General features: G+C 44.0%; 1 protein-coding gene across 1 annotated transcript in view; it reads left to right on the top strand.

The window, feature by feature from the left end:
* Window positions 1-8,885: 8,885 nt before the first annotated feature.
* The window catches only part of LOC143942193 (uncharacterized), an 80,310-nt gene continuing 63,338 nt past the window's right edge, over window positions 8,886-25,857 (top strand). The window contains exon 1 of the mRNA XM_077463447.1: window positions 8,886-8,993. Within this exon, the coding sequence (XP_077319573.1) occupies window positions 8,942-8,993 (52 nt within the window). The 5' untranslated portion in view covers window positions 8,886-8,941. The remainder of the gene's footprint in view (window positions 8,994-25,857) is intronic.

The raw sequence follows: 25,857 nt of genomic DNA, 5'->3' as shown, positions 1-25,857 counted from the left end.
CACATCATATACCAGGCTGCACATTATACATCGGTTCTGCACATCATATACCAGGCTGCACATTATACACCGGGCTCTGCACATCATATACCAGGCTGCACATTATACACAGGGCTCTGCACATCATATACCAGGCTGCACATTATATACAGGGCTCTGCACATCATATACCAGGCTGCACATTATACACAGGGCTCTGCACATCATATACCAGGCTGCACATTATACATTGGTTCTGCACATCATATACCAGGCTGCACATTATACACCGGGCTCTGCACATCATATACCAGGCTGCACATTATACACAGGGCTCTGCACATCATATACCAGGCTGCACATTATATACAGGGCTCTGCACATCATATACCAGGCTGCACATTATACACAGGGCTCTGCACATCATATACCAGGCTGCACATTATATACAGGGCTCTGCTCATCATATACCAGACTGCACATTATAAACAGGGCTCTGCACATCATATACCAGGCTGCACATTATACACCGGGCTCTGTACATCATATACCAGACTGCACATTAATACCAGGCTGCACATTATACAATGGGCTCTGCACATTATACACCAGGCTCTGCACATCATATACCAGGCTGCACATTATACACCGGGCTCTGCACATCATATACCAGGCTGCACATTATACACCGGGCTCTGCACATCATATACCAGGCTCCACATTATACACAGGGCTCTGCACATCTTATACCAGGATGCACATTATATACAGGGCTCTGCACATCATCTACCAGGCTGCACCAACACTAGTGATTTTATATATATATATATATATATATATATATATATATATATATATATATATATATATACACAGTGTAAATATATATTATTTTTAATGTCCTAGAAACTGTGTGGCATGCAGACCCCATTGTTCAATTCTGTGTCTACCAGTAAAATGGCTCATGAGACAAAATGGAAATTGCAGCAGTAATTATAATTAAGCATTATGTACAGCGTACTGCAAACAGTGCATGGATAGAGTAGCAAAGCAGAAACTATAGAAAGTATATAGAAAATATATATTGTACATAGCATATGTACAAATTATATACAGTATACAATACATACACTATATGGGCACTATATGAGCACGCTATATGGGCATCGAAAATTAAAGTTGATAGTTGATGATAGTTGATGGGGGGGGGGGGGTTGTTGCTAATGCCGACCACCAAAAGTACCACCAAAACCACCAAGTCAGGGCTGCGGAGAAGAGGTCCTTGACCTCATCAGCATGTGGACAAGGTACTTTTGGGATGTCACATATCCCCCATGGCAGTGCCCAGCTTCTCATTAATTTTTTTGACAATACCTTGCTTATTAGTACAAATGGCAAGATTTTAATTGGGGTCACAACAAAGTTTGCTAACTTTGCCGAAAAGTGACTCTTCCTGAAGTAATCAAATTTCCAAGCAAGTTTAGAGGCACATTGCAAGTCAAGAAAAATATGTTTGTGGAAAGAAAAATCCTACAAGCAAACATGTAAAATTTTTGATTTATTACCCTTTTTGTTTTGTTTAAGGTGATACCAGGGTTTAAATATCTATATATATTATTTTTTTTTATTTGAACCTTTCTTTTCATGTCATAGCCTAGTAGGCATGGTTCGTAAGAATTCTTACTGCACATTTTATTATTGTACTTGTATACCTTTGTTTGGATTTTCTGTAGTCTGTATCCATTAAAATCCAATGCAGCTTTCAAAACAAGACCATACAGCAATACATTTCTAAAATATTGCAATTACAAACATGTGGCATTTAATAATAAAAAAATAAAAAAAGACAACAACATCGTACTATATAGTTTATTTTTTGATTTACTTCTTTGTTTGTTTTTTTAACATTTAACAAAAACAAAAAAAAATCAGTGGTGTGCAATGATATAGTTCCTAAATTGCAGATAAATGAAAAGGCATTCTTAGTTGTGTTCTCTTTTTTCAACACTAGGTGTCTCTCTGCAATGCAACTAAACCGGCAACTGAAGATAAATATTTGCCTGTTTAGTTATATTTCTATCTAGAGTTGGATGAACTCAGTTATGTAGGGATCTTTGTTGTCACGGTGACAGATCTGGACCCGTTACAGGCTATATTTTTTATTAATGCTATAATTTTGCCATGTAAAATAGAGGAAAAAAAGCATAATATTGGGCGGCACAGTGGCGTAGCGGGTAGCACTTTTGCCTAGCAGCGAGAACGGTCGCTGGTTTGGAATCCCAACCATGACACTACCTGCCTGGAGTTTGCATGTTCTCTCTGTGCCTCCTGTTTCCTCCCACACTCCCAAGACATGCTGTTAGGTTAATTGGATCCTGTCTAAATTGGCCCTAATATGTATGAATGTGAGTTGGGGATCTTAGACTGTAAGCTCCTTGAGGGTAGGGACTGATGTGAATGTACAATGTATATGTAAAGCGCTGTGTAAATTGACGGTGCTTTATAAGTACCTTAAATAATAATAAAATTGATTCATTTAATAGAAAGCGTGCACACACAAGATGATGGCTCATAAATTACTCGGTGAGTAGATAATGGGGGATTTGGGGGTTCAAAATTCTACCCGCAGAACATCCATCAGTGCAGCAACTAGAACCGCACAAGCACCCCTTTGCAGCTTTTCCCTTGGTTGCATCAATAATCACCAGGTGAGACCCACCCAGGGAACCCGCACTGCAGGGGGAGGAAGTGTGGGCAGGAACTGAAATCCTGACCTTTGGAAACCAGAGTCAGATAGGGACTGAAGGGACAGATGGAGGAGAGCCAGAAGAAAGCTCTGTGCTGGGGATGGGGAAAGAGGGGATTGGGGACCTATAGAGAGGCTCTATATTGCACCCTCATATTCTACTCTCTGCTGTTCACCAGAGAGGGGAATCTGAGGTAGGTGGCCCACCTTGCCAACCCCTATTCTAGACCAGCAGCTTCAAGTCAGGAAGCATATATTGTTAAGACAGTGTTCACGAGACTGATCATCATCATTAGGACATCTGCGAAGCATCTGGGTAGTGAGAAGACTTTGGCCACCCTTTATTATAATAAAACTTGTTTACTGTTTTTGGAACCTTGCTGTCTCCAGTAGAGCTCTGCCCAGGGAGTATCCATTTTTCGAGGTTCATACATGTCTGTTAGGCTCTGGCTTTCAGTTACATAGGTACATAGTTAGTAAGGCTGAATAAAGACACCAGTCCATCCAGTTCAACCTGAGTGAGTGTCTACAATTGTCCCTATCCCTGTACATTGCACACTCACATAGGTCCCTACCCTCAAGGAGCCCACAATCCAAGGTCCCCATTCATATACTAGAGCCAATTTTGGACAGAAACCAATTAACCTACCTGCATGTCTTTGGAGTGTGGGAGGAAACCGGGGTACCCAGAGAAAACCCACACAGGCACAGGGAGAACATGCAAACTCCAGGCAGGTAGTGTCATGGTTGGGATTCAAACCAGCGACCCTTCTTCCTGCTAGGTGAGAGTGCTAACCACTACACCACTGTGCCACCCCCATACATTTCAGTGCATTTTTTAAAATGTCACTTTTGCAGTGGCAACATCTTACAATAGGAAAGACTTTTAAAAAAAACGTTTTGCGTCCCCCCCCCAAAATGCATACCAAACCCTTTGAGTCTGGTATGGATTTTAAGGGGGCACTTCATGTAAAAAAACAAAAAAAAACAAAGTCAAATGTGCAAGCCCCCCCCCCCCCAAGAAATCCATACCAGACCCTATATAAAAAAAAGTCCCTCTTTGTAAATCCATCATCAATCACAATTATGCCAACTCAGCAAAAAAAAACAAAAAAAAAACACATAACCAATCCCGACAGTACAAATGATAGCACCTCAAATTCTCATGAACTATATAAGGGAAGTGGTGGGGATAGTAGTGGCATCATTTACCGCTATTGACCAAATTTTATCAGCCATTACCAAACTATGCCTACAAAGTTACAGCGCTGTGAAAAACACTGCCACTGCCCTGGGAAGACGTGAAGTGACGAAACGCATAGGGCGGGGACTGGATGTGTCGTCACCACGTATGCCGAGTCTTCGATCACAGCTACGATTGAAGATGTTGAAAAAGGTTTTTTTTGCTATGTGAAGATTTCTCCCTTCCATTGGGATATTTGCCATTTGAGGATTTGATACACCGACTGCACCGACAGGTGATTGCATGTCAATGATTCCTGCAGATGATTGCTCCCTATAGGGAACGTGCAATTTTACCAAACAGATTTGGTGAGTCAATTTTGGCATAAGTGGTGGCGGAATTTCTCACAAAGCTCTGGTGGAAGTATTATATGAAGAAACTAGTACACTGAAGATATTATTTCATCTAATTTTTATTTAGTCTATGGAATATGATATTTTTTATAAATATTTATTCGTATTTGTTATGCACTTTAACACTTGATAGGGAACCACAAACAAGATTTTTCCACAGCGCTGTCACTTTGTAGGTATTTTTGTGGTTGAGGATTATCCCAACAACAGCAGCAGTGTAAACTTTATTTTCTGGCACGGCTCAATCTCCTCTAATTGTCAAAATATGGCCAGTGACCATATTTGGGCAGTGATGTCACTGCTATCCCCACCCCTTTGTGGTTGAGGATTCCTGGCCATGTAAGCAATGTGCCAGTGACTAGGGACGCAGCACTCACTGTTTCCTTAGGAACCATTGACAGTGGAAATACTGTTTCTATATACACTATATTGCCAAAAGTATTGGGACACCCCTCCAAATCATTGGAGTCAGGCTTTCCAACCACCTCTGTGGCCACATGTGTATAAAAATCAAGCACCTAGGCATGCAGGCGGCTTCTACAAACACTTGTGAAAGACTGGGTCCCTCTCAGGAGCTCAGTGAATTCAATAGGTTACTACATGTGCAACAAGACCATCCGTGAATTTTCCTTGCTACTAAATATTTCATGGTCAGCTGTTCGTGGTATTATAACAAAATGGACACAACAGCAACTCAGCCATGAAGTGGTAAGCCACACTGAAGCTCACAGTGTGCAGAAGTCGCCAACTGTCTGCAGAGTCAATAGCTAAAGACCTCCAAACTTCCTGTGGCCTTCAAATTAGCGCAAGAACAATGCGTAGAGAGCTTCATGGAATGGGTTTCCATGGCCGAGCAGCTGCACCCAGGCCTTACAGCACCAAGTGCAATGCAAAGCATCGGATGCGGTGGTGTAAAGCACGGCGCCACTGGACTTCGAGCAGTAGAGACGTGTTCTCCGGAGCTTGCATTTTCTTTGCTTGCATTTCTAACCATCATTATGGATTATAACATCCAACATAAACAAATAGGAAAAAATAATAAAAAAAATTGGGGGATCATTAAAACAGAGCGTTTGCTTGGAAATATTTTACCTGGAAAACCTAAGTTTGTATATAGAAGATCCCCTACTCTTATGCCGTGTACACACGATCAGAATTCCGGCCAGAAAAAGACAGATGAGAGCTTTTTATCGGAAAATGCAACCATGTGTATGCTCCATCGGAATTTAGCTGTCCGAATTTCTGCCAGCCAAAAATTGATAGCATGCTCTCAATTTTCCAGACGAAAAAACTTTCTATCGGTAATTCCGATCGTGTGTATGCAATTCCGACACACCAAAATTCACGCATGCTGAAATTCAACTACAAGACGGAAGCTATTGGCTACTGGCTATTGAACTTCCCTTTTCTAGTCACGTCGTACGCGTTGTACGTCACCGCGTTAGAAATGATCGGAATTTGATGTGAACGTGTGTAGGCAAGACAGCTTGAGCCGAATTCCGTCGGAATACCATCGGGAAAACCATCAGAGCTTTTTCCGACGAGAATTCCGATCGTGTGTACGTGGCATTAGAGATAATTTAGCGAAAAATGTGTTAGATCCTCCCAAGAAGCCCTTCTTCTTCTTTGAAGGAAAAGGATTTTATCCCTGTAAAAAATGTTATGCGTGCCGACACACAAAAGAAAATAAAAGAACGAAATCTAGTTTTGTCTCTACAGTAACAGAAAAGGAATATGAAATAGAGGATTTTATTACATGTCGATGTGAGGGTGTGGTATATCTTTTAGAATGTCCTTGCCACATTCAATATGTGGGAAGAACAAAAAGAGAATTGTGGAAGAGATTAAGAGAGCATGTTCAAAATATTAAAAAAAGGTTTTGATAAGCCTAGTTTATCGAGACATTATGCAAAGTTCCACAAAAAGGACCCCTTATCATTATTAATTTGTGGGATTCAAAAATATAAACCACATTGGAGGGGTGATAATAAAATGATTAAGATTAGTCAAGCTGAATCCTGATGGATTCATGAATTATGCACTTTAGCACCCTCAGGACATAATGTAGAATTTGATCTTAACTGTTTTATTTCTAATTATTAATATATTTAAAAAAAAAAGTATTTAAGATAATATTATTAATTATTTAAACAATTTTTTATTTATATTGTTTTAATTTTTTTTTTTTTGTGGGGTTGACTATTTATATTTGATCCATCAGAAGATTCCCCTTTGTCAGTATTCTTTTGCGTGCTGGCTTAGTTAAATTTATATCTTTTGGTTAAAAAGTTTATTTGCTTATTAGATGGCCCAAATGGAGGTTTTTCCTCTTGGGTATTGTATTTATTGGTGGTACTAACTTGATTATATGGCTATATGGAGTAACTTGAAGATTTCTATAGTCTAAGCCAGGGATATGCAATTAGCGGACCATCATGTCTCTGCCTCTGGGTGTCATGCTTGTGGCTGTCAGAGTCTGGCTATGCTTCATGGGAATTGTAGTTCTACAAGAGCTGGAAGTCCGCTAATTGCATATCCCTGGTCTAAGCCCTTGTACACACGGTCCGACATTCCGACAACCAAATCCGTCGGATTTTGTCAGACGGATTTTGGCCGAAACTGTTGCATACACACGGCTGGACAAAGTTGTTGGAAAATCCGATCGTTCGTAACTGACGGGACTACGGTCAGGCTGGTAGCCAATAGCTTTGGTGTAGGAATTTGATCTGAGCATGCATGGCACTTTGTCCGGTCAGAATTCTCTACATCATGTTGTTGGAAAATTTTATAGCCAAGCTGGAAAACTGGAAACAGTTCGAGAGAGCCCACACATGGTCGGATTATCCAACAACACGGTCCGATCGGTCATTTTCCGTCGGAATGTCCGACCGTGTGTACAAGGGCTAACAGGTGTTTTTATTTATAATAGAGAAATGTAATAACTTACATAACCACAAGATGTCGATGTTTTCTCTTTTTCTGTTAAGCTATATTTTTTAATCGCAAATTTTATTTTTAATGATGGAGAAGTATATGTTTATTAAAATGTGCATATGTCAAAGTATAAAGTATATGCTGAAATGTGTAGACTATATTATATTTGAGTTGTCTCAGCAAGCTATGAATGAATACGCGTGGCTGCGGTCGTTGTTCAGAGTTGCTATGGCAGTGCCGCATGCCGTATATAAATTCCGCCGACACCTGACTCCTTGACCCTTTGAAAAAGTCACGTGTTTGTGACGCAACGCGTCAGGGGGGGAATCAAGTGTCTTATTCGTCACTGCCAGTCGCGGCCGAGACCGGAAGTTCCATTGTATACACGCGCAACTGTCTATTTTATGTAAGTGTGGATATTTTTTTTATTAAATTGATTTGGATTTACTACAAATGAGAGTCCCCTTCTTTCCCCATTCTTTTATTGATGAGATTTGATCTTATGGACGGGCGGGATATACGAAGAGGAAGTGATCACTGTATATTCCCTATAAGCGGTTTATGACCCCTTGAACAGCACTTTTTGGACCACTTGACTGTTATTTGATGAACTTTTTTATTGCTATTTGCACTTGGCACTGTGGCATGTCATTTTTTTGGAGGGGGAGTGGAAACCCTCTTTTTAGAGGGTTCCAGCTCCCACTTCCTCCCGAAGTAATTTCACCTCTCCCCCCCCCCCTCCCTCTCAGCAATCATCTGGGACACGTCACAGGTCCCTGATCATTGCCCGGCCAGTCACAGTGCGCCGCATGGCTCGTGCATGCACAGTGCGTGCCCGGCTGAGAAGCCGGGTGCCCTCAGTGACAATGCCAGCGCTGCAGAGAGGAGATGGAGATGAGCGGGGCTTCATTCCCCTGCATTGCTGGAGCCTGGGACAGGTAAGTGTCCAATTATGAAAAGTCAGCAGCTGCAGTATTTGTAGCTGCTGACTTTTATTTTATAATTTTTTTTTAAGCAGAACTCCGCTTTAACTGCGTTCCCTGGGTGTGTTCTAACTGTGCGGGGGATGGGCTTACTGGGACAACACAGAGATCACTGTTCCTGATCACTAGGAACAGCAGATCTCAATATCGCTTCCTGTCAGAATCACGGGTGCTCGGCGGACATCAAGTCCGACTGACCCGCGGCCGCGCTCCCATGGCGAGCAGCGGGTGCACGTGAACATTATCACATGCACGGACTGATGTACAGGTACGGCGGTTTGCGCAGCCGCGTCGCCTTGCCGCAGCATATATGCGGCAGGAGGTCGGCAAGTGGTTAAAGCTCTCTGAATGTCAGTCAAAGCCCCTCTCACTAAATAAAATGGTTAGCTTACAGTTTTGTTAACACCGTGCGTTTGGTTTGCTTTGGTTCGGCTTTGCTTAAAAAATGATACCCCATGTCACTTTAGCGGTGCTTCAAAGCGTCTTCAAAGCCTCCATAGAAGTCAATGGCAAAGCTCATTTGAAGCACCACTGAAGCTCATCGAAGCTCCACTGAGCCCAGCCAGCGTAACACTGTAGTGATGTCAGACATGCCATGTGATGTGCGCCGAAGAGGAAGTTAACGTATAGTTAACTTATGCTTCCTGTGCAGTCAGAGAAAGCTTTTTGCCGCTGAACATTGTTGTCTGAAGAATAATGAAGAATGAAAAACCTTTGTTTATGGATCCCGATTACACTTGTCAGCCTTCAATCATGTAAGTTATATCATTTTTTTTATCATTCCAACAGCGCTTTTCTTAAAGTTCATTTTGAGATCACAATTAAAACTTTACAGCATCTGCATGCCTAGAAAAGTTCTGAATTCAGACAGAACTTATTATTACCCATTTTCTTTTAACTTTTTCACCAAAAAAAAACTAAAACATTAAACTGTATAAATGATTTGGTAAACTATGTTTTAAAATAAAGTACAAACTGTGGTTTGTTACAATGCTAGTATTTGGTAAAATGAAAAGAGTTACATAGATAGTTGCATGTGCCTGGAGGAGCTCGTTATAATGTAATGACTTTTTTTTAAAAAGGTCTATCTGTATCATAATAATCTCCAGTTTTCTCTTGAAGTTTTTTATGCTTTCAAATATTTTTTATTTGTTTTTTGTTTTTTAGCTTTAGCATAAACAAGCAATTTAAAAAAAAAAGCTACTTCATTTTATTTGTAAATCCCATTGCCATGCTTTTAAAGACAATCATTTCATGGTTCATGGAACAAATTGAAAAATAAAATTAGAGCTCAATATCTATAGCAAGAGTTAATTCTGATCTTGTTTTTCAATAACCAGTTCCAGTCTGAGCCAATGCTGACCCAGTGGCGGCTGGTGCTCCAAATTAGTTTTTTGTTTTTTTTGGGGGGGGGGGGGGGGTGCAAACATACTGAAAAATTCAACTATTATTAATGGAGGACTGTAAGGCCTCATTCACACGAGACGCAGGTGAAAACTCTGCTCAAAAAAAGCTGAAACGCGCGTTTAGAAACACGCGTTTTGGCGCGTTTGCATGCCGCATTTAGCCGCGTTCAGCCGAGTTTGCGTTTATAAGCGTTTATAAAGATAACATCATGTAGACCCTCCCCAAGCTCTCAAAGCATGTTTTTTTTTTTAACTATTTCTGCTATTTTGATCAGAGTGAGCAGCAGCAGCATAGAGAGCAGTTGTACACTTGCATTTGCTTCTCTTTCTGTGGTATATATTTTGAAATGGATCCCATCCCATATCTGTCCTTTATTTTTTTTTAAATAATGTCTATTTATAGCAAATTATCCAATTTTTTAAAATATCTAAAATTTTCTTGTGGCAATTTTTAACATGTTTTCATTATTTCTAATATAAAACAATATTAAAATAGTTAATTATTTATTTTTTAATCTTAATATATGCTTTTATTCATTTTTTCTAGTTTCAAATTGTTTTATTTAAAAGCAAATCTATGTTAATTCGATTTTTTATAATTGTTTTAAATTTATTTGGCCAATTTTTTAATATATTTTTATTGTCAAATATGTACTGATTAATATATTTTAATTCTTTGCTGCTGTATATGGTAGTATAATATTTTTTAATGCCTTATTAAAATATCCAGAATCCTAACCCTAACCATTCATCCTAACCCTAACCACTAACCCTAACCCCTAACACTAACAGCTAACACTATCCCTTACACTAACCCTAAACAACCCTAACCTTAATCCAACCCTTAATCCTAAACAATAACCCTAACGGATAACCACTAAGCAATAACACCCAAGCCTACTGACCAAATTACATTGCAGCAGATGGTGCACAGTTGACTTTGAGGCCATGTATTTCTGATGCAGAAAAGTGCATGACATTTTGCGACCGGACTTTGGGGTTCCTGGCAATAATTGGCCCCATGATATGGGCCCCGAAAGTCGGGTCGCAAAATGTCATTCTCTGATGCAGAAAAGTTCATGAAATTTTGCGACCCGAATTTGGGGCCCCCTATCTCGGGGTCACTTGGTGATAGGAACCTCAAATTTGGATATGTTGTAGTTCTAGTTCCATTGTGTCTGCATACCAAATTTGGGGTTCCTGGAAATAACTGGCCCCAAGATATGTGCCCCCAAACTCGGGTCGCAAAATGTCATTCTCTAATGCAGAAAAGTGCATGACATTTTGCGACCCGACTTTGGGGCCCCCTATCTCGGGGTCACTTGGTGATATGAACCTCAAATTTGGATATGTTGTAGTGCTAGATCCACAGTGTCTGCATACCGAATTTGGGGTTCCAGACAATAAGTGGCCCCAAGATATGGGCCCCCAAATTCGGGTCACAAAATGTCATTCTCAGATCATATATTCATAGTTTTCAGGTCCAAAAAATTGGGTTCCTTTAAAAACGCTTATAAACGCAAACGCGGCTAAACGTGGGTGCCGCGAGCCGCGTTTAGCCGCGTTTTGCGTCTGAAACATGGAAATTTTTGCGTCTGAACCCATTTTTTTGCTTCTGGAAAAACGAGGTTAAACGCAACTGCATAAAAACAGCAAAAAACGAGACTGTGTGCATGGATACATAGGATAACATTGAATGAGTTCAGGGACAGTTGAAAAAAGTGTCCAACTGCATCTGAACGCGCGTTTAACTGCGTCTCGTGTGCATGAGGCCTAAATAGCCATTTATCAGGTGATTATGTATCATTACTGCTAGATAAATCTGTGTCCATTATATGTAGCCTCACTGTGCTCATTGATTGCAGCCTCATTTACAGCTTCACTGTGCCCATCAATTGCAGCATCATTGTGCCCATTATATGCAGCCTTACTGTGCTTTTCAATTGCAGCTTCACTGTGCCCATCAAATGCAGGCTCATTGTGCCCATTATATTCAGCCTCACTGTGCTTATCAATTGTAGCCTCACTGTGCCCATCAATTGTAGCCTCAGGGATGGTGGGAGCCCCTCATAATATGCACAGCAGAGGTACAGCACCCGGAAGAAATCAGCATAGCACAGGGATGGTGGGAGCCCCTCATAATAAGCAGCCCCAGGTGGAAGTCAGCATAGCACAGGGATGGTGGGAGCCCCTCATAATATGCACAGCAGAGGTACAGCCCCAGGAGGAAGTCAGCACAGCACAGGGATGGTGGGAGCCCCTCATAATAAGCAGCCCCAGGAGGAAGTCAGTACAGCACAGGGATGGTGGGAACCCCTCATCATAAGCAGCCACAGGAGGATGTCAGCATAGCACAGGGATGGTGGGAGCCCCTCATAATACGCAGCCCCAGGAGGAAGTCAGCACAGCACAGGGATGGTGGGAGCCCCTCATAATAAGCGGCCCCAGGAGGAAGTCAGCATAGCACAGGGATGGTGGGAGCCCCTCATAATAAGCAGCCCCAGGAGGAAGTCAGCACAGCACAGGGATGGTGGGAGCCCCTCATAATAAGCAGCCCTAGGAGGAAGTCAGCATAGCACAGGGATGGTGGGAGCCCCTCATAATAAGCAGCCCCAGGAGGAAGTCAGCACAGCACAGGGATGGTGGGAGCCCCTCATAATGAGCACAGCAGAGGTACAGCCCCAGGAGGAAGTCAGCATAGCACAGGGACAGCCCCTCATAATAAGCATAATGACTGAGTCGTCAATGCGACGACAACTGATCCGAAATCCGAAATTCGTAAACAAAAATTCGTATTGCGTACAGAATTTGGACGCACGGCAATTCGTATTTCGGATCCTCCCGAACGTACGAATTTTGGGAAATTCGTATGAATTTGAGATTCGTACGAAACGAATCGCACATGTCTACCGGCTATCATTGCGCCCATCGGGCACTCACATCAGCTCCTGGGGCACGCTTTGGGAGAGCGCACTGCCGGAGGCATTTTAAAGAGCCAACGTAATGCTACAATGGCTCAAGCCGCGAAGCCAACCTGCTGCAGTATAAGTGTGGTGGCTGGTCCGCGTGTTTAACATTGCTGAACCTAATAGACTTCTTTTAGTCCGGCGCCCCGCAGTGCACTGCACACAAAGAACAATTTATTCAGAAATAAATCGTAATATGACTAATGTTTTTTAACTTTAAGCTTGATTGGCTGAGACACAGCAGCGGCGCCATTGGCACCCGCTGCTGTCAATCAAAGTCAGCTAGCCAATTAGGAGAGAGAGGGGGCAGGGCCAGGTCGGAGCTCCCTGTCTGAATGGACACAGGAAGCTGTGACTCGGCTCGGGTGCCCCCCATAGCAAGCTACTGGCTGTGGGGGCATTGAACAGGAGGGAGGGGCCAAGAGCGCAGAAGAGGGACCCGAGAAGAGGAGGATGCTCTGCGCAAAACCAACTGCACTGAGGAGGTAGGTATGACATGTTTGTTATTTTTATAGAAAAAAAAATACTTTACAGTAACTTTAATGTCCCAGAATGTGAGATTCCTGGTCTTTTCGATCACATTCTGTATATTCTTGCTGTGCTATGAACACCCTGTAAATTTGGGTGTTCACCGAATGGGCAAACAGGCGATGTTCAGTTCGAACTTTTGCTCGGCCCGAAACGTTCGCCCAACTCTAGTAAAGATTCTAACCCCCTCGTAAAATTTTTATTGCTTCCTGTGCCCTCATTGGGGAGATTTTCCCTCACTTCCTGTTTAGTGAAACTGTCAGCTGGACAGCTTATGAGGGAAAATCTCTCTAGCGGAGCAACAGAAGGCAATAAATATTAAGGAGTTCTAAATCCTATCCCACTCTTTTCCACTATATGGGCTCTTTCATATGGGTGGCCAGAGGGAGCAGTAAAAACAGGCAGGTGAACAATACAGATGGACAGGGCTTTACATATGCCATGGCTGTGATGCTTAACTTCACAGCCACAGTATATTTAACTAGGGATGAGCCAAACACCCCCCCCCCCCCGCCCCGTTCGGTTCGCACCAGAACATGCGAACAGGCAAAAAATTTGTTTGAAAACGTGAACACCGTTAAAGTCTATGGGACACGAACATGAATAATCAAAAGTGCTAATTTTAAAGGCTTATATGCATGTTATTGTCTTAAAAAGTGTTTGGGGACCCGGGTCCTGCCCCAGGGGACATGTATCAATGCAAAAAAAAGTTTTAAAAACTGCAATTTTTTCGGGAGCAGTGATTTTAATAATGTTTAAAGCGGAGGTCCACCCTAAAGTGGAGCTTCCGCTCATCGGAACCCTCCCCCCTCCGGCGCCACAATTGGCACCTTTTAGGGGGGAGGGGGGTGCAGGTACCTGTACAGTACAGGTATCTGCACCCACTTCCGGGATAGCTCTCTGCGAAAAGGGGCGTAGATTACGCCCCTTTCCGAAAGTCCCCTGCTGCCTGCTGGGAAACACACAGATCCCAGAGGCAGCGGGTCCATCCTTATTGCGCAGCGCGACTCGCGCATGCGCAGTAGAGAACCAGGAAATGAAGCCGAAAGGCTCCACTTCCTGATTCCCATACCCAAGATGGCGGCGGCAGCACCCGAGAGACGATCGAGAGATCGGCTTCGGGTGCCGACATCGTGGGCGCGCTGGACAGGTAAGTGTCACTATTTTAAAAGTCAGCAGCTGCAGTATTTGTAGCTGCTGGCTTTTAAAAAAAAAAAAAAACGCGGAGTCCTGGCAGACTCCCGCTTTAAAGTGAAACAATAATAGTGTAATATTCCTTTAAATTTTGTACCTGGGGGGTGTCTATAGTATGCCTGTAAAGTTGCGCATGTTTCCCGTGTTTAGAACTGTCTGACAGCAAAATTACATTTCTAAAGGAAAAAAAGTAATTTAAAACTACTCGCGGCTATAATGAATTGTCGGTCCGACAATACACATAAATGTTCATTGATAAAAACGGCATGGGACTCCCCCACAGGGGAACCCGGAACCAAAATTTAAAAAAATGCATGGGAGTCCCCCCAAATTTCATACCAGGGCCTTTATGTCTGGTATGGATATTAAGAGGAAACCCATGCCAAAATGTAAAAAAAAAACGATTTTAAGGGGAACCCGCACCATTTTTTTTTTTAAATGGCGTGGGGTCCCCCCAAAAATCCATACCAGTCCCTTATCCGAGCACGCAACCTGGCAGGCCGCAGGAAAAGAGGGGGACGAGAGAGCGCCCCTCCTGAACCGTATCAGGCCACATGCCCTCAACATTGGGAGGGTGGTTTGGGGTAGCCCCCCCAAAGCACCTTGATTCCATGTTGATGGGGAGAAGAGCCTCATCCCCACAACCCTTGCCCAGTGGTTGTGGGGGTCTCTGGGCGGGGGGGCTTATCGGAATCTGGAAGCCCCCTTTGACAAGGGAACCCCCAGTTCCCGGGCCCCCTCCCTGTGTGAATTGGTAATGGGGTACAAATGTACCCCAACCATTTCACAAAGAAAGTGTCAAAAATGTAAAAAAAAGACAATAGACGGTTTTTGACAATTCCTTTATTAATGTCTTCTTCTTTCCCCGCTTCTTCTGCCATCTTCTTCTGGTCTTCATTCGGTGTTCTTCTTCTTCCTCCATCTTATTCTTCCCCCGCTTCTTCCTCTATCTTCCTTCGGTCTTCTCGTCCGGCTTCTTCTTCCGCACTTCGTCCTCCGTGCCGCCTCAATGGGAGTCTCCCGCTGTGTGACGCTTCTGTTCAGGTGACAGTTCTTATATAACGGAGTTTGGGGCCACCCGTGACCCCACCCCCTCTGACGCACAGGGACTTCACTATGGCTTAACCCTTACAATCACTTTAACTTTGGATAGTACAGTGGAACCTTAGATTACGAGCATAATCCGTTCCAAGAGAATGCTTGTAATCCAAAGCACTCGCATATCAAAGCGAGTTTCCCCATAGAAGTCAATGGAAACAAAGATAATTTGTTCCGCATTGACTTTTATTGCATGCAATACTGCATGTGGCCAGAGGTGGGGGGTGCTGGTGGGGGCTCGGAAATACTCGGGAGCAGCTCAACTGAACTCAGAAACCCTCGGAAACACTCGAGAATGGAGTGTTTCTGAGTATTTCCGAGTGATTCAGAGTATTGGCGAACCGTTCTGAGTGTCACCAGCGCCCCCGCACCTCTGGCCAAATGCGGTACTGCACACCACATTAGCTTGAATTATGCTCGTTTTGCAAGAGAACACTCGCAAACCGAGTCAGGATTTAAAAAAATAAAAAGTTGCTTGTCTTTCAAAACGCTCATTAACCGCGTTACTCTTTAACCAAGGTTCCACTGTAAAACCTTTTTTTTCCTGCCAGTAAATTCCTTATACAGCCCACTTCCTGTTTCTTGTCTGGTCATTAGCCTAGGCTTATGACATCATGCACAGCTCTCTCTCTCTCTCTCTCTCTCTCTCTCTTGTGAGAGTTTTGCCAGGAAGGGAGGGGGGATGAGTCATAAGAGGGCCAACGAGAGCTGCAGGGCTGGAGGTGTGCCTCTGTGTAAATCCAGGAAGTGAACAGGCAGCAGCTTCAGCTGCCCACAGTTAAAATGGCTGCAGCCAGACTCAGTGGAGGGAGATTTCTGCAGCATATTTGGCAAGTACAGAGTCACATTATATATTAAATAATATGCAAAGTGGTTGGGGGGAAGCTTCAGAATGGCAAAGATGTTTTTGTTACAAATTATGTGAGCAGACTGCAGTTCCTCTTTAACTGAGTTCAATGGGACCTCTCTGCAACCGCAAGCCAAACCCTGAGCTTACAGTCAGGCTGCTGACCCACAATGTGGATTCGGCAGTTAAAAAATAAAAAAGTTGAACCCCAGAAACAGGTTTTAAACTGTAAGCAGTCTAAAGAGGACCTGTCATCAGATTGTCAGCTTTTAATAAATCTAGGTGCTTATTACCTCTCATCACAGTACTCCACAATTTTTTTTTTTTTAATTACAAACATGTTATACTTACCTGCTCTGTGTAATGGTTTTGCACAGAGAGGCCCGGATCCTCCTCTTCTGGGCTCCCCCCGCCTGGGTGCTCTTGGCCCCTTCCTCCTGCCCCTTCAATAGGCAGCTTGCTATGAGGTCACCCAAGCAGACTCACTCCCGAGCCCATTCAAACACAGAGCTCGGCTCCGCCCCCTCACTCTCCTCATTGGCTCACTGGCTGTGATTGACATCTGTCTCAGCCAATGAGGAGGGAGAGTCCCCGGGGGGGGGGGGTTAGTGAATTGACAGCCAAGCCAGGCTGCATATGATGGGCACACGTGGCTGCATATGATGGGCACAAGTGGCTGCATATGATAGGCACAAGTGGCTGCATTTGATGGGCACAAGTGGCTGCATATGATAGGCACAAGTGGCTGCATTTGATGGGCACAAGTGGCTGCATATGACAGGCACAAGTGGCTGCATTTGATTGGCACAAGTGGCTGCATTTGATTGGCACAAGTGGCTGGATTTTCTGGGCACAAGTGGCTGCATATGATGGGGCACAAGTGGCTGCATATGACGGGGGCACAAGTGGCTGCATATGACGGGGGAACAAGTGGCTGCATATGACGGGGGAACAAGTGGCTGCATATGATGGGGCACAAGTGGCTGCATATGATGGGGGCACAAGTGGCTGCATATGATGAGGCACAAGTGGCTGCATATGATGAGGCACAAGTGGCTGTGTATGATGGGCACAGTGGCTGCATTTGACGGGCACAAGTGGCTGCATATGATGGGGCACAAGTATCTGCATATTATGGGGCAAAAGTGGCTGTATATTATGGGCACAAGTGGATGCATATGATGGGGCACAAGTGGCTGCATATGATGGGCACAAGTGGCTGCATATGATGGGGCACAAGTGGTTGTGTGTGATGGGGCACACGTGGCTGCGTATGATGGGGCACAAGTGGCTGCATATGATGGGCACAAGTGGCTGCATATGATGGGGCACAAGTGGTTGTGTGTGATGGGGCACAAGTGGCTGTGTATGATGGGGCACAAGTGTCTGCGTATGATGGGGCACAAGTGGCTGTGTATGATGGGCACAAGTGGCTGCATATGATGGGGCAGAAGTGGTTGTGTGTGATGGGGCAAAAGTGACTGCGTATGATGGGGCACAAGTGGCTGCGTATTATGGGGCACAAGTGGCTGTGTATGATGGGGCACAAGTGGCTGCATTTGACGGGCACAATTGGCTGCATATGATGGGGCACAAGTGGCTGCATATGATGGGGCACAAGTGGCTGCGTATGATGGGCACAGTGGCTGCATTTGATGGGTACAAGTGGCTGCATATGATGGGGCACAAGTGGCTGCATATGATGGGGCACAAGTGGCTGCGTATGATGGGCACAAGTGGCTGCATATGATGAGGCACAAGTGGCTGCATATGATGGGGCACAAGTGGCTGCATATGATGGGCACAGTGGCTGCATTTGACGGGCACAAGTGGCTGCATATGATGGGGCACAAGTGGCTGCATATGATGGGGCACAAGTGGCTGCATATGATGGGCACAGTGGCTGCATTTGACGGGCACAAGTGGCTGCATATGATGGGGCACAAGTGGCTGCATATGATGGGGCACAAGTGGCTGTGTGTGATGGGCACAAGTGGCTGCGTATGATGGGCACAGTGGCTGCATTTGATGGGTACAAGTGGCTGCATATGATGGGGCACAAGTGGCTGCATATGATGGGGCACAAGTGGCTGCGTATGATGGGCACAAGTGGCTGCATATGATGAGGCACAAGTGGCTGCATATGATGGGGCACAAGTGGCTGCGTATGATGGGCACAGTGGCTGCATTTGACGGGCACAAGTGGCTGCATATGATGGGGCACAAGTGGCTGCGTATGATGGGGCACAAGTGGCTGCATATGATGGGCACAGTGGCTGCATTTGATGGGCACAAGTGGCTGCATATGATGGGGCACAAGTGGCTGCATATGATGGGGCACAAGTGGCTGCATATGATGGGCACAAGTGGCTGCGTATGATGGGCACAAGTGGCTGCGTATGATGGGGCACAAGTGGCTGTGTGTGATGGGCACAAGTGGCTGCGTATGATGGGGCACAAGTGGCTGCATTTAATGGGCACAAGTGGCTGCATATGATGGGGCACAAGTGGCTGCATATGATGGGGCACAAGTGGCTGCATATGATGGGGCACAAGTGGCTGCATATGATGAGGCACAAGTGGCTGCATATGATGAGGCACAAGTGGCTGCATATGATGGGGCACAAGTGGCTGCGTATGATGGGCACAGTGGCTGCATTTGACGGGCACAAGTGGCTGCATATGATGGGGCACAAGTGGCTGCATATGATGGGGCACAAGTGGCTGTGTGTGATGGGCACAAGTGGCCGCATATGATGGGGCACAAGTGGCTGTGTGTGATGGGACACAGTGGCCACATTTGATGGGGGGGTTCAGTATTTTTCAGTTTGTTTGCGCCCCCCAGAAAATATTTTTAATGATGAAGGGTGGAAGTCTATTTGACAACGATACTGTAGCTGTTTATTGAAACACGTCAGGGATTTATTCATACAGATTTGTAACTGTAATAAAAGGTCCAATTTTGGGGTTTTTTCTTGACCGGCTGATGCACAAATATACTTGCAAGGCAGCGTTGTGGATTTACTTTGCTGCGACGCAGGAAATAGCTGTGACCACATCTCTCTTGACAGTTCATCTGTAGCTCCGGATGTGGTAATAGAGAGAAGGTTCTTAGTTCTCTTTTGCACTCCAATTTCTAATTCAGGGCTCCTTTTGCACCAGAAACATCGTCAGATGCCATTTCCAGTACTCATTCCACTACAAATTGCATACAAATGAGAATTTTTTTTATTTTTATTTTTTTAATAACTTTCTGCACCCCAGAGAACTGCATTAAGTTGCACAAAAGCTCATGCAAGCTTCATGTTGGTGGCCTTGGCCCGCAGGCAGCCATTCAACTCATTTCATGTGGAGTTATGTAAAATAACATCACTACTCGTCCTAAAACATTAACAGACATCAACGAAAAGCGCAGTGGAGACGATGTGGGAGACGCCAACCGCAACTTGGGTATCATCATCCCACAAGTTACGGTCGACTATCACAGCTTTTGGTCATTTACCTTTTTTGCAACGAAGGTCCCCTCGTTTATTTTCTCTTGCGCTCGGCGGCTGGGCGTATATACAGCTTAATCCCTTTGATCATTCCGTGATGAATACCACTTTTTCTACGTTGACCTAATACGCCAAACGGCACAGATACAAGCCTCAGCCTTCTGGTACAAAGTATTTTGGAGAGATGAGACCAAAATTTAGCTTGTCGGCCACAACCATAAACGCTACATGAAAGATTAGACTCATGTAGGTTGATGTGTAAATTGCCACCACCATCCCTATTATATATGAAAATACGAAAATACCTCCAAAAATTTGATTGATTTTTAAGGCAATTATAGAAAATAGAGATTGTATATATATATATATATATATATATATATATATATATATATATATATATATATATATTCATAAAAAGATTGAAAATGAATTGAAAATTGAAAATTGAAATATATATATATATATATATATATATATATATATATATATATATATATATATATATATATATATATATATATATATATATATATTCATACAATCTCTATTTTCTATAATTGCCTTAAAAATCAATCAAATTAGGTATTTTCGTATTTTCAAATTATTAAAATGTTTTCAATCTTTTTATGAATATATATATATATATATATATATATATATATATATATATATATATATATATATATATATATATATATTCATAAAAAGATTGAAAATTTAATTGAAATTGAAAATTGATAATATATATATATATATATATATATATATATATATATATATATATATACAATCTCTATTTTCTATAATTGCCTTAAAAATCAATCAAATTAGGTATTTTCGTATTTTTTAAAATTATTAAAATGTTTTCAATCTTTTTCTGAATATATATATATATATATATATATATATATATATATATTCATAAAAAGATTGAAAATTAAATTGAAATTGAAAATTGATATTATATATATATATATATATATATATATATATATATATATATATATATATATATATATATATACAGGTCCTTCTCAAAAAATTAGCATATTGTGATAAAGTTCATTATTTTCTGTAATGTACTGATAAACATTAGACTTTCATATATTTTAGATTCATTACACACAACTGAAGTAGTTCAAGCCTTTTCTTGTTTTAATATTGATGATTTTGGCATACAGCTCATGAAAACCCAAAATTCCTATCTCAAAAAATGAGCATATTTCATCCGACCAATAAAAGAAAAGTGTTTTTAATACAAAAAAAGTCAACCTTCAAATAATTATGTTCATTTATGCACTCAATACTTGGTCGGGAATCCTTTTGCAGAAATGACTGCTTCAATGCGGCGTGGCATGGAGGCAACCAGCCTGTGGCACTGCTGAGGTGTTATGGAGGCCCAGGATGCTTCGATAGCGGCCTTAAGCTCATCCAGAGTGTTGGGTCTTGCGTCTCTCAACTTTCTCTTCCCAATATCCCACAGATTCTCTATGGGGTTCAGGTCATGAGAGTTGGCAGGCCAATTGAGCACAGTAATACCATGATCAGTAAAACATTTACCAGTGGTTTTGGCACTGTGAGCAGGTGCCAGGTCGTGCTGAAAAATGAAATCTTCATCTCCATAAAGCTTTTCAGCAGATGGAAGCATGAAGTGCTCCAAAATCTCCTGATAGCTAGCTGCATTGACCCTGCCCTTGATAAAACACAGAGGACCAACACCAGCAGCTGACATGGCACCCCAGACCATCACTGACTGTGGGTACTTGACACTGGACCTCAGGCATTTTGGCATTTCCCTCTCCCCAGTCTTCCTCCAGACTCTGGCACCTTGATTTCCGAATGACATGCAAAATTTGCTTTCATCCAAAAAAAGTACTTTGGACCACTGAGCAACAGTCCAGTGCTGCTTCTCTGTAGCCCAGGTCAGGCGCTTCTGCCGCTGTTTCTGGTTCAAAAGTGGCTTGACCTGGGGAATGCGGCACCTGTAGCCCATTTCCTGCACACGCCTGTTCACGGTGGCTCTGGATGTTTCTACTCCAGACTCAGTCCACTGCTTCCGCAGGTCCTCCAAGGTCTGGAATCGGTCCTTCTCCACAATCTTCTTCAGGGTCCGGTCACCTCTTCTACTTCAGTTGTGTGTAATGAATCTAAAATATATGAAAGTCTAATGTTTATCAGTACATTACAGAAAATAATGAACAATATGCTAATTTTTTTTTTTTTTTTTTTTATTATTTTTATTAATTTGCAAGTAAACAATAGAACAACCTACAGCCTATTGGGCATACCCAGGCTGATTATTACAAAAACCCCCCTGAGTCAAACAATCAGGGAACAACCAAATAACCCTCCCTCTCCCGCCACTCGATACACCGCCACCGGCGTGTGGTGCATCCAAACAGAAAAAAGAAACCCCCCCCCCCTCCCCCTGTACGCTCCAGCACCACTGCACATTACTCAGGACAGTTACTTAATTCGCCCATGCTCCACCACAGTCCACGCTCAGACCCAGGATAAAATATGCAAGCATCACCCTTCACCTACCAATCCCATATTGCCCACGTAAATAAAGACCCAGGGTTACATGAATATCACACAACTTAGAACTCTTCCACTAGTCACTAATGAAACTCCATCAGTCCGGATTCAAGTCAGCGTTGGTGTCACGTGACTCCATCCAAATGCCCCATACTTTATGAAATTTAGTGCCACACCCTCGCGAAAGGTAGGTGGCCCTGTAAAGAGGGAGAGCCGTATTCACTAAGTGCTTCCAAAAATTAATAGAGGGGGCTACCGGGGCCTTCCATTTGAGAACAATCGACTTACGGGCATAGTACAGCAATAAGCCCAGGAGTGTTCTGAGCGCTCGGCGTGGAGCCAGCGGCTCGACCAGTCCCAAGAGGCATATCTCGACCGACAAAGGAATGTTGACGGTGGTAACCGCCAGAATAAAATTAGTCACCTCCACCCAGAACCCAGCTATCTGAGGACAGCTCCAGAACATGTGTATGAAATCCGCCGAAAGTGAGTTGCATCTCCAACACGAATCTGGGACAGATGGATAGATACTGTGAAGACGTTGCGGAGTGTAATATACCCTATGTACTATTTTGAATTGCACCAATCTATCTCTGGCTGACACTAACTGTAGGAAAGGATACTCCCATACATCTTCCCAGTCCTCCGTATCCAAGGAGGGAAAATCAGCTACCCACCTTGCCCTTTGGAGTTCCAAACCGGTATGGACACCTGGGAGTAATACCTTGTAGATAGCAGACAACGGTTTGGACAGATCAACATCTCTGAGCAGAGATTCCAACCTTGAGGTGTAAAGTGCGACGGGGGCATTTCCAAACTGCGTTCGAAAGGCATGATTAAGTTGTAAGTATCTGAATAAGTGTGAGTTGGGCAGTGTATACTGTTGTTTCAGCCTATCAAAGGTCTGTATTTTGCCCTCAACACAGAGTTGATCAATATATTTGATTCCCCTGCTTGCCCATACACTAGGGTCGGGAATAGAGCCAAATTCCGGTAAATTCGGGTTGAACCAAAGAGGACTATGCGGGGAGATGTGTCCCGAGGGTACGGGGAGCATCAGATTGGCAGCCTTCCATGCCCTTATAACCGCCCTCATTGCAGTAGTAAGAGGAAAAGGGGCTCGTAGACCGCGATACACCAAGTGTCGTAGTGCCTCATACGACCCCAACCACGCCGCTTCCAGGACCACCGCCGCATTGGACTCGTCTGAAACCAGCCAATTATGAGCATGGGACAAAAGAGCCGCCACATAGTAGGAGTGTAAATCCGGGCAAGCTAACCCGCCCTCCCCCCAAGGCCTCTGCAATACCGTGAGCTTAAACCGTGGCTGACCAGCGCCCCAGAGAAAGGACACCAAAAGAGAATTTATCGTGCGAAATATTTTTTTGGGAATCCAGACTGGAGCATGTCTGAGAACATAGAGAAAAGCAGGCAAAAGCTTCATCTTAAATAAATTGATTCTCCCAATCAAGGTGAGAGGGAGATGCGATCATGCCTTCAGTCTAGTCCTCATCCTCCGCACCAGTGGATCCAGATTAAGGGCACAAAAATCAGAGGTAGAGGGGGAAATGTAGATCCCCAAATATTTCATCGTATCTGTCCACAGGAGTGGCAGGTTGGGATCCGCAGCTGCCTTGGCTTCCCTATCTATTGACATAATTTGAGATTTATCCCAGTTTACCTTAAGCCCTGAACAGTCAGTGAAGTGAGAAAGAATAAGTAGCGTCTCCCTGAGAGACTGGGCCGGGTCACTTAAAAAGAGTATGAGGTCATCTGCATATAAGGCTACCTTCTCCTGTATGGAACCCACCTGTATCCCTCTAACTCCCTCCGCCTTCCTGAGGGCCGACGCGAGTGGCTCCATTGCCAGGGCAAACAGAGCCGGTGACAATGGACAACCCTGCCGCGTTCCTCTCCTAACAGCAAAAGGCTCTGACAAGGCACCACCTATCTTAATCTGCGCCAAGGGCTCTTTATATAAAATATGTATCCAATTACAAAATCCCACTCCAAAACCCATGGCCTCCAAAACTAAGGACATAAACTGCCAGGCCACAGAGTCAAAAGCTTTTTCAATATCTAGTGTAACTATGACCCTCGTAGAAGACTCAGTGGCCGGCAACTGCAAATGTGTAAACACCCGTCGTAGATTTATATCAGTGGACTTCCCTGGCATAAAGCCAGTTTGGTCCATATCAATCAGGGATGACAGGACCGTCCGTAACCTGGTGGCCAGAATTTTCGTCAAGATTTTCAGGTCATAATTTAGCAGGGAGATCGGTCTATAGGAAGCACACAGGGAGATATCCTTGCCAGGCTTAGGGATAAGCACTATATGCGCTTGATACATGGATGGGGGAAGCCCCATCTGAAGTTTGCTATCGGAGAACACTTTTAGCAACTTGGGAGCAATCAGAGGGGCATACATCCTGTACCAGTCGCCAGGTAGACCATCAGGTCCAGGAGTTTTCCCACCAGGGAGTGAGCGAATTGCCTCCTCCACTTCCTCCAAAGTAAAATCCTTATCCAGAAATTCCCGGTCCTCCTGTGATAGAGAGGGCAAATTTAAAGAGGAAAGAAATTCCCTCTGCGCTTCCACCGACCCCCCTGGAACCTCAGCATACAGTTGTGCATAGAAGGCCCTGAACTCAGAAAGTATCATGTCAGGCGCGGACACCAACTGACCATCCGACCCACAGATCTCCGAGACAACTGTCTGCATTTTAGAATCAGCTACTAGGTTTGCCAGAAGCTTGCCATTTTTGTCCCCAGATTCAAAGATTTTTCCTGCCATAGACTTCAGATCTAAGTGTGTGGCCTCTGCAAGATGAAGGGATAAGGCCCGTCTTGAATCAGCCAGCCTAGTAAAGCGCTCCGGGGTCGGCGAGGCGGAAAAGGCCTCAGCCGCCTCGGCCTCGCTCCCCTCAAGCTGCCGCATCCGAGATGACATCTCAGAGCGGACCGCCTTGATAGCCGAAATATATTCCCCCCTGGTATTGGCCTTAAAAGCATCCCAGACCATCTGTACCGAGGCAGAACCCTCGTTCAGATCCCAATATTGTTTCAGCTTAGGAGCGACCTCCTCCCCCACCCGCAAATCCTGTACCCATTTGGACGCCAGACGCCAACAACCTGTACCCCTGGTGTCCGACAACTGCAAGGTGACCTCCAAAGGTGCGTGGTCAGAGAGGCCTGCAGGCAGGTACAGGGCCCCCCTCCCCGACGTCAGGGCCCCAGAGTTGCCGAAGACCAAATCAATCCGAGAGCCCGATCTATGTGTGGAGGAGTGGAAAGAATAGGCCCGAACGCCCACATTCCTCCATCTCCAGATCTCAGTGTAGTTAAACGTTTGGGCCCACTGCAGGAGATCTGACGAATAAGCCCTGTTCGGGTTGGACGAGTCCAGGGACGGGTCTAAAATAGAGTTAAAATCCCCAGCTATGTACAATCTGGAGAACTGTAGGGGAGCCAGCAGTTCAGCAATCTTATACAAAATCTGTGGATTGAAAGGGGGGGGCACATATACATTGACCAAAGCGTAAACC

This window comes from Lithobates pipiens, unplaced genomic scaffold, assembly GCF_037356315.1.
Source record: "Lithobates pipiens isolate NorthernLeopardFrog02 unplaced genomic scaffold, aLitPip1_a1.2 Scaffold_30, whole genome shotgun sequence".
NCBI lineage: Eukaryota > Metazoa > Chordata > Amphibia > Anura > Ranidae > Lithobates > Lithobates pipiens.
The sequence above is the reverse complement of the archived record's forward strand: the minus strand, read 5'-3'. Positions and strand labels throughout refer to the sequence as shown.